The 9,714-nt window shown below is 39.3% G+C and overlaps 1 protein-coding gene across 1 annotated transcript; it reads left to right on the forward strand.

The window, feature by feature from the left end:
• Positions 1-6,129: 6,129 nt before the first annotated feature.
• On the forward strand, positions 6,130-8,052 carry BTG4 (BTG anti-proliferation factor 4). The gene is made up of 4 exons (XM_061368392.1): positions 6,130-6,386; positions 6,951-7,088; positions 7,260-7,452; positions 7,610-8,052. Exons 1-4 carry the CDS (start codon positions 6,199-6,201, stop codon positions 7,784-7,786), a joined length of 696 nt encoding a protein of 231 aa, XP_061224376.1. The 5' UTR covers positions 6,130-6,198; the 3' UTR covers positions 7,787-8,052.
• Positions 8,053-9,714: the final 1,662 nt, after the last annotated feature.

Here is a 9,714-nt window from a genome sequence, read left to right on the forward strand (position 1 = left end):
TAGATGCTTCTGCAAAGAGGGCAGTCCGTCTGCCTTCTCTTGTCAACGTTCCCGTGTGTCTGCTTTCCACTGAGGTATCTTCCAAACCTTTTTACCTGGCTGTGTGGCTAGTGATTGTTACTTTTGGCAATCAGCTAACTACACTGCCTAGTAACTAGGCTGATAGAAGAGACAGTTGTTTTCAACTCTTACTTTGATAAAGTCTGGGGTTTTGCCAAAACCCTCTTAGAGCAGGTTCTAGCACTGTTAAGTATTTTCTCCATTATTAAAGTTCTTAAACGGTAAGCAAAGTGGCCAGGGTAGAAAACATTTATAGCATGCAATGAGTTTAATATTGAAAATCATTGCTCCTTTCACTTCGTAGCTTGTTAAAATACATGAAAGCTAAGGGAAAATGATTTTCCTAATACCTGAAAGATAAACTGAAGGGTGCAACCAAAAAACTTCTTAGTTCAATCTTGGTGCATAAGCAATAGAGTAGAAAATATGTCTTTGTGTGGCTAAGCAATTTAAACACAACACACAGCATTCTTGGTTCAGAGAAGTGCCAAAGGGTTGTAACACCAGCTTCAAGAGATCTAAGATTTCATTCGATATTGCCAACAAATACCATTCACTTTGGCTGGATGGCTGAAATTCTGGAAATAAAGCCGTAAATGAATACACATGATTAATGATTTTACAGTAGGAATAAGGATGTTGTAAAGAAGTTTTGTAATGCAGTTTTCTTTACTGAGGTTGTAGCAGGGAATCCTGTGCCTTGTTTTGATGGCAGTGAAGTTAGTGATTGTAATGGATACAATCAGCTAACTACACTGCCTACAAACCAAGCACTACTCTTAGGATGGGGTCGTGGCATTCAAACCTAGAAGAAAAAGAAAGCACTTCCAGTAATTACATTAACATACTCTATCCCCTCAAACACTCTTATAATAAGCAATTGACAGTAATGGAGGGTATTGGTCATAAAATCCTTAGTGTTTTTCTACTAAATCCAAAGTCTTTTTATCACAAATTAATTGCTCTTAATAATTAAAACCTGCAGTGGCTGCATCACAAATATAATGTTAGAAGTACACAGACAAAACAATGAAATATTAAAATATAGATTATTATAACACACCACAATGGAAATGGGAAATGAGTAAAGCTTTGGCATGCAGTCCTTGCTGCATGAACGTAGACTAAGTGGCAGCTGCATTCAGAGATGTAAGTAGAACTACAGCTGCAAATTTCAGCCAGGGGAAAATGTTCAACATGAATAACATTCTGACTGGTTTTCAGCACGTCAGCTGTTAGTGCTTATGTCACAGTGATCCTACTTATCCTTGTTCTCCAGTTGGGGCATTTGAGTTAATGTTCTCCTGCACAGGTTATGTGCAATTTCCATTTCAGAAGAAAGTGCATGTAACTGCAGCAGCAGGAAGAATGGTACAATTTTACTTATTTCCCAGAAAAATATGGGCAGACAGACAGTGCTGATGGGCAGGCAGATAGTGCTGGTAGTCAGATGTCAGGCTGCTCAAACCTTTTACAGTAATTTGTGGTAGCTAAAGAAACTGGCAAATTTGTTCTGCAGAACAAAACTGACTGTGTATAAGTAGTTAGAATCAAATATGCCTTGTGTCTAATACATATGTATGCATTTAATAATGCGATAAACCCAGCTTGTATAGATTTATCAAGCTATTCCTTAATTAGAAATGTTTCAGAGTCTGTGAGATTACAAGGATGAGTTTGTCTGCAAATTAAACAGTTTTGCTAGCTTTCACCCATAAATACCTTATTGTTAAAATGCATAAAAAGATTCAGGACTTATTCCCAAGAAGCTTACCTTGGAATACTCCTGATAAGGACTGCATTTATAATGAAATGTTTAAAAAGATTTAATGAAAAGGGGAAAATGGCGAGCTTCTTCACTCTTCATTTCCTTCCCTTCCCTTTTCCATGGCTAGCACAGCAACCTATTCACTCATCACTCAGCAGTCTTTCCTGGTAGGCATCCCTCTGCAGATGATTCCCTAGGTGGCCCTTGTGTGCCCCATGTCTTCCCCTGGGACTCCTGGGTTGGAGTGTCCCCAGTCCAGGCTGCAGGTCAGCCCCTTGCCTGTAACCTTTGTGTACACTCTGTCGTCATGGTCACTCAGCTGGGGCTTGTGCATGGAGACTGGACCGTTGCTTCAAAACGTCCAGATGGCTCTTGCCATAGGAAGCTTTGTTGCAAAAGAAGTTTCTATGGGCAGAGTCAGTAGGGAGCACAGGCAGGGTTTCCACCCTGCTCTTGTGGGCAAATGGATGTGGTTGTGTCACAGGTGCCGAAGGTGATCCAGGCTTTAGTATCACACGTGGCTGGTCAGGCTGACATGTGGGTAGTCAGGCATTATCCTGGTTTTATTAATACCAGGAGACTAGTCTTTTCATGGTTCAAATACCTTGTCATTTCTGAAAATCATGGCATACAAGTAGTGAGGAAGAATGAACTGACAAAAGTAATCAACCCTTGATTACATTAGCAGAAAAATTTACAAGGCTACTGCAATAGATCTTAGACTGCATAAAATCAGCTCAGGTAGCTTTGCAGCCTTTCCTTTGCTACCTAATTTTAGAATATGCTAGATCAGCAGCGACCAGCAGCAGTTTTTAAGTTTACTTTATTGCTTAAGTTGCTGAAGACTGATGATCCTAAATTCTAGCAACATGAGGTTCTCAAGCACTTAAGACTCTCTTCAAGCACATGTAAGCTTTTCCCAATTCCTGTTCATATTCAATATTGTATTCATATTGTAATATGAATTGAAAGTATTAGGTGCCAAACATTGCTACATAGCCCCATAAACCACAGTTTTTCTCTTCTGCAAAGGAAGATGACAGTTTACAGAGTGAGGATGGAAGCAGATCCTAAAGTTAACTGTTACAGATGGAGTAGTGAGCCTGAACATCTTCTGTAGTTGTGGAATATGCCACCTTAGCAGTTACATCCCTTCTGCCCTGCATGACACTGTTTTCACACTACTGTGGTTTGCTGCCTTACCTGCACAATATGGGTGTTCTCACAGACCTTATTTCACTTTTGAGTGAGTGTTTTCCTTGGGCAGGAGGCTCCTCCTGATCAGTGTAATTAGCATGGTCATACTGTCATATGCACTTTGCATAATAAAATATAGGACTCATGGTAAAATCTTTTGCCAGAAAAAATATGTGTAAGTACCCGTTACTTAGGTTTCTACCGGACATCCACTGAGTACCTAAGTAATCAAGCAAAGATGAAAACCTTAGTCATAACAGGCTTCATTTCTGAAATACCTATTCTGAAGCCTTCACATCAGGCCCAGAAAGTGTCTACTTATAAAAGCTGAAAGGGAAAAAAACTGTGAGCAATCAAGATGTTAACATTTTAGTTTGTGGCTTTGCTTGGAATCAGTTTCTGTCTTGCTTCAGTCCAAAATAATTATTTGGACAGAGACTGAATAATTTAAATAAAGTCGCAAGTTTTTAATACACAGGTGCAAGGTTTCTTCTCCCTCCATCTTAATGGCATAGTAAACTGAATTGGTGCTGTATTCATGCAGCACTACTCTTGTTTGTACATCGCACTTATGTGATGCTTTTGAATCCAATCAGGACAGTATGTATCATGACAAAGCAAATGCAAAGTGCTTTTCTCTAAGAGGATTGTCATCTAGGTTGGTTTGCCATAGGGAAATAACGTATCATTAGTTAAGAGCTTCAGCTGCTTACCTGGAGAAATTGTCTGTTATCCGTCATCCACAAGAATCAAACGGCTTGTAGAAGGAAGATCGCTACTAGCAAGCTGCACTTTGTTAGTTCCATGCACTCAATCCTTTAAAGCAAGAAAACTGCAAAAACCTCTGCAGGAGTGACCTTGCCAGTAGTGTTTAGGGAAACAGTGTTTGCTCTTGGTTTGGCCTGCAGTTACTAGAGAAACTGTCTCTGATTCTTTCCCTTTGTAGTTCATGCCTAGGCTTGCCTGGTGACCCAGGAGACCCATAATTTAATCTGGCTAAGAATGCTTGTGCAGAGTTAGGGGCCTGATCTGAATCCCACTGAAGTCTTTGGACAGATGTCCGTTGATTTCAGTGAGCTCTGGATCAGTCCCATGAATGTCCGGATACTGCAAATGCAGTGGTTTTTAGTGCTTTGGGGTTTATTTTTCATTTTGAAAATCTGCTGGGATAGGAGCATAATTTGTTAACTGTTACTTAACAGGTCTCACATTGGGATGGACTGTTAAAAGTTTGCTTTTGGCATTTTGATTCTTAGCTGATTATTATCCAAACAGAGTACCCAGGGCTGCATTTTCTTCAAGTCAGTGACAACTGACAGCATTATGAAGGACGTGAGTTCGATGACTCTACCTAATTAGAAGAGAGTTTTTATCATCATTGAAATGGAAAGGCAGAAATATACTCTCTGCTATTATGGCTTCAGTGCCATTAACAGAAACACTTTTGAACTCTTGCATGATAGCAAAATATCAAGTTAAAAAGTTCTCAGAACCTTCCCTCTGTATCAATGACAATTCCAGTAATTACAGACAACCGGATGAATTGCTAACAACTTTGCTTACATTTTCCTGTGTTTGTTGGTATAAGTGTGTGCAGTTTGTCCTGGGTGTTGCCTTCCAGCATTCAAGAACTAGCACCTTATTACCTGACTGATTGCAATGCTGCGATCTGGTTTCTCAGGTGAAGAGTTTGTTTATTGCTGACTTGCTGTTTACGTGTTAACTATGGGAACAAGTTAACCCAACAAAAGGAGGTGTTGTAGGGATTCAGACACCTCCTTGCCTGGCCTTTGTGGAACCTAGTCACTTCACTCCTTGTCAGAGAATTCTCAGGGCAGGCCTGGGCAAGTTGGAGAAAGTAAGAAGGCAGGAGACAGTTCAAAGTCCCTTGAACCAATCCCGTAGATCCAAACCGGCTTGGCATTTATTGAGGAAAAGACGGTAACTGAATAATTCCTGAGGCTGAACTGTGTCAGGGTCAGATCCCACATGGAAACTATGATCAAGTTATGGACTCCAGGGCAGAAGAAGATGGACTCCCTTTGATGCCTCATGCTGATTTGCAGTGGAAATGTTATTTTAGCCTTGATATTTCAAGAATAAAAGAAAAACAAGGTTTATAGGAAGAGTCATATCTTTTATTAGATTATAATATGATACTGTGAAAAAATTACATGAAGGCAAAGAAACCAGACTAAATAACAACTTCCTAAGCTTTGGCAAGAAAGACAGAATTGTCCCTAGAGGAGTTACAATCTGTTCTTGTGGAACAAGAAAGATTAACATTATAATTACAGTGTCATGCAATTGTTAAGATAAAGAATACCAAATCTGAGGGCTTTCTAAGGGAACTGTGTTGAGTTAAATCTGCTAGAATTAGTCAAATGCAATTTTAATAAGTAATTAACAAGCCTTGCACTATTTTTCACATGGTAAACATTTCATGTAAATATTTCACAGACACTTATGGGATAGACTGATGGACACAACAGAAAACAGTGCTAAATCAATTAAATATACCCTAAAAGAAGGAGCTCTGATTTGAATAAAACCATGTAAACTGGAAATAGCATTGAAAGCAGCATGCTAGTTAACCTAATGATGCACACCTGAAGATAGTTACATTCCCCAGAACCACATGATTTCCTGTTCTATATAAACCATAAGCAAGCTATAGTAGAGGAAAAGTGAGTGGATAGTGGTTGGGTGTTGGTTTTTTTGCTTCTGTATAAGTGCTATAGATTCTTGTAGCTTTGAATGTGTTTTATTGTTAGCTGTTTGATGCTGTTTATAAACTGTGCTTCAGGTTTTCAGTAGCTCTGGTCTGGCATAGGTAAGGTTTGTGTTCTTTATTGTTTATGAAAGAGCTATATAGCTGTAAGAACTGCTGGTTGTTGTGATGTATAATGAGTGCCTCTTTTAAGCTCTTTTTTTAGTACTCTGTTAATATTTTTAGTCTAAGTACTTTCTAGTAAGACATTAAATTGATTTTATTAACCAAAGCTAAATTTATCAGTTGTTTGGCAATTGGGCTTCCTAGTCTCTGTCTGGCATTGCTTATGCAGGTTATGCCATATATATCCTGGAAATTGATAGCACCTTAATGTTATTAAATCTCTTTAGTGTAGTGTCTCATCTCTGCTGATGACTGTCCAACAGCTGAAGCACCTTGTATGCTTAAATTTAAAATGAAAGATGAAATTGCTGCCACAGTCTTCTTCATCACAAGGCTAGCGAAAAAGGAAGATAAGCTGAGCAAGCATAAAATGGAGAAATTTGCAGCTAAGCTGACAGCAGTACTCTTTGAAAAGTATAAGAATCACTGGTACTTGGACAATCCATCCAGAGGGCAAGCTTTCAGGTAAGAAGACTCTTAGTAGAAGGGTAGGGGGAATGGAGTCTTTGCATGATGTTCAAGATGTAGTGAGCACCCTTTCAGTGGCTGGAGCCCTTAAATTGGAATCAGTGACATGAAAATGAAAGAAAGCCACTTAACTATCCCTTAAGCTTGAGGAAATGAATCAAACTGGTAAAAATGCACTTATTTGAAAGTCACTTCAGCGTGTGCCTGTGTAGGTATGACTAGGGAGCTGAGGTGAAAGCCTTAAGACAGCACGCACAAAATGTTTTGAGTAGTCCTCTACTTAAGACTTCTTGACTTCTCAAATGAGAAATTCACATTGTCTGAAACTGACTTGTGGAGTTACTAAACTGCTTTTAATCCTCCTGGAAATTACCCATGAAGTGAGTTGCTGCATTAAGTATTCAAAACAAACTAAACATTGGCTGCATCAATCAGCTTATTGCACTGAATTGCTAGTTGGTGCTATAAGTGAGAACTTGCATCAACAGCCTGAATGTGTTGTGCAGAACTTGTGAAGCTCTGGTCAAATCTTACATTCCCCCCACATTTTGTTCTTACAAGGTGTATAAGAATAAACAAGCACCAGACAAGAGATCCGCTGCTGGAGCAAGCTTGTGTGCAGAGTAATGTGGACTTCAATAAGCTTGGTTTGCCAAAAGAGATGACACTATGGGTTGATCCTTTTGAAGTGTGTTGCAGGTGAGTTAAAAGCTGTGGCTAATGAATGCCAGGTGTCTTGTACAAACTTCATTAACTCCAAGGTTGTTAGTGTAGTCTGTATCTGAGGGTACATGTACTTATGTCAACTGACTAGTAATAGATATCCATACTGTTAGTCATAGCTGTGTTATACCAATACATCACTTTCAGATATGGAGAGAAGAATCAGCCCTTCACAATTGCGCACTTTGAGGGAGAGAACCCAAAACTTCCTCAGCAGATCAGCTGTGCTGTTGAGAAGGCAGCACTAGACTATCAGTCTGGCATTTCTTCAGATGAGGAGAGCTTCAACAGGGAGCCAAAAGCTATCCCTACTGTCAGCAATCCTAACAGCGTTTACCAGGTAAGCATTTAGTAGTGGTATGTAGTTTTCAAGTAAGAGCTAGCACCTGTCCTCTAGGTTCCCTCATGAAGAAATGCAGTAGACTTAACACTTGATAACCAGACTAATCCCCTCTCTTTTGCAAACCCATGTTAACATCTTATTTCTTGCTGTTCAGTTCAGTAACTACTACAAGGCACCCATACAGCCCTGGTCCCAGTATCTTCATAGGAAGACCTATATGACTGATGGCTCAAACTATATCCAGCACAGGGGTCACAAGTTCTACAGATCAACAGCTGCTTTCACAGGAGTGTATGTTGATAGATACCACTGGGTCAACCCCAAGCGGTAGATTCATGGTTGCCCCTATTATAGACTGTTGAAACATTGAGCTGTGGTGTGGGATGAAGGCTGGCAATACAGAGTTTGATGAAAACAGAAATCACTTACTGTCTAATCCCTGTCTCTTACTTTGTGCATTTGAAACTCTGGGGTTTTATTATAGTACCTTTTAAATGTTTTATAATGTTAACAAGATTTAAAATTAATATGAGACTCTATTTGTAAGTTAAAAAGGAAATACATATATCAATAAATCTGCTGATGTTTTTTATAAAAGCTGTCTGATCTGCTATCAGTGTCCAGAAAGGAGTTAAAATGATTTTTTTTCTGAAAATAAAAGCAAATTAAGGACGATAGATGCACCCTCCAAGTTGCTTTGAACGATAGTCTCCTTCCTTCTGGAGAAGGTAACAAAATCAGCTACGTTGCGAGTAAAACTTCTATGTCACAAGCGGGATCGCTTCTCTGCCCCCCCTTCAGTGAAGCTTTGGTATATGCAGCTGGGCTTTTGTTTCTAGACTATAGCTTAACTGTCATAAAAGCACAGCCTTCTGGGCAGGAAAGGGATGAATACATGATGTTAGAGCTTTCCAAAGCTACACATCACCTTGTAGAGCAACTGGGCTGTTATCTCTAAGGATGTTTAGCCTACCAGTTTGCAATATTGTAGCACACATGAAGATATTCTCATAGTTTGGGACAACTTGAGTCAAGCTGTCTTCTACCTAGTCCATGACTGCAGACATATGGAGCCTGCCCTTTTAGAAGTCTGCTTAGCTTTTGTGTTTTGGGTTTTGTTGCTTTGTGGTTTGTTTTTTTTTAATGTGTGGGTATTGCTGTCTGGGGTGTTCGTTAAACTGAGTAAAGATGTGAGGAGAGATGCCTTGATGACTGTAATAAAAGTTGCACTCTAATTCCTTAATCCCTTCACTGTAATTACTAGTGGGTTTTTTCCAAGCAAAATCAAGATAAGCATCTGTATGGAGTGAGGGTGTGAACAGTTGATTCAGTGATTCTGAGAGGATGGAATAGATCAGTATTTGTGAAGTTATAATAATCTGAATGTTTACCATGTTGAATACATTGATGTATAATGAGATAACAGCATAAATGTTGATGGTCTTAAGTGATTCCTGAAATTAATTTAAATCTTCTCTTGTGCCTCTGTGAATTCTTGTATTGGTAGGGAAAGAAGGATCTTGGGTGAGTGCTGTTTTCCCAGTTTCTTTTTACCTAAACCAAAGGCTGCTGTGGGCAAAGAGGTGATGTTTCATTTATCAGCAAATATGGAATGTTTCATGTGTTTCAGGGTTTGGGTATTGAATGTGGGAGGAGGAAAGACTGTTTCTCCAAGATAAAGAGCCAGGCTAGTCTTTGCTGGTGCAGGACCTTCATTCCAGTATACATAGTACTATAGGGCAACTGAAATATGGTGATTTCAGAGCAAGTAAAGGTTGCCTGGGCCAAGGAAGTTGATTTTAGTTGTGGTGACCATATCTCTTGCTGTGTAACTATGTAGATATAGTTACTTGAGTTGGTAAGTGTGAGGCATCCCTGCCCATGGCAAGGGGATTGGAACTAGATGATCTTAAAGTCCTTTCAAACCCAAACCATTCTATGGTTACAGCTTTCACTGTCTCATTAAGTTAGGAGAAAAGTGTAACTGTCAGCTGATGTCTGCAGAGGCTTCAGAACATGTAGTGAAGTGATGTATTAGTTGAGAAAAATATTTTTTTAACATTAAGTAGTCCTGTGAGCAATTGTATATTTCTCTTCTATTTCTGGAAACTCTGAGTCTGAGCTTTTCCAATAGCATTTGATTCTACCACTTGGATATAGCCAGAAATATCACTTAAGCTAAAGGCCTGTCACATGAATGGTTGCATTGTTTTCACTTCTGATTTAATGAGCTTTTAGTATGAAGGAGGAAAATACTCT

The sequence above is a fragment of the Neopsephotus bourkii genome, unplaced genomic scaffold, assembly GCF_033783945.1.
Source record: "Neopsephotus bourkii isolate Nb327-2 ecotype Australia unplaced genomic scaffold, CSIRO-AGI_Nbou_v1 NB_1433, whole genome shotgun sequence".
NCBI lineage: Eukaryota > Metazoa > Chordata > Aves > Psittaciformes > Psittacidae > Neopsephotus > Neopsephotus bourkii.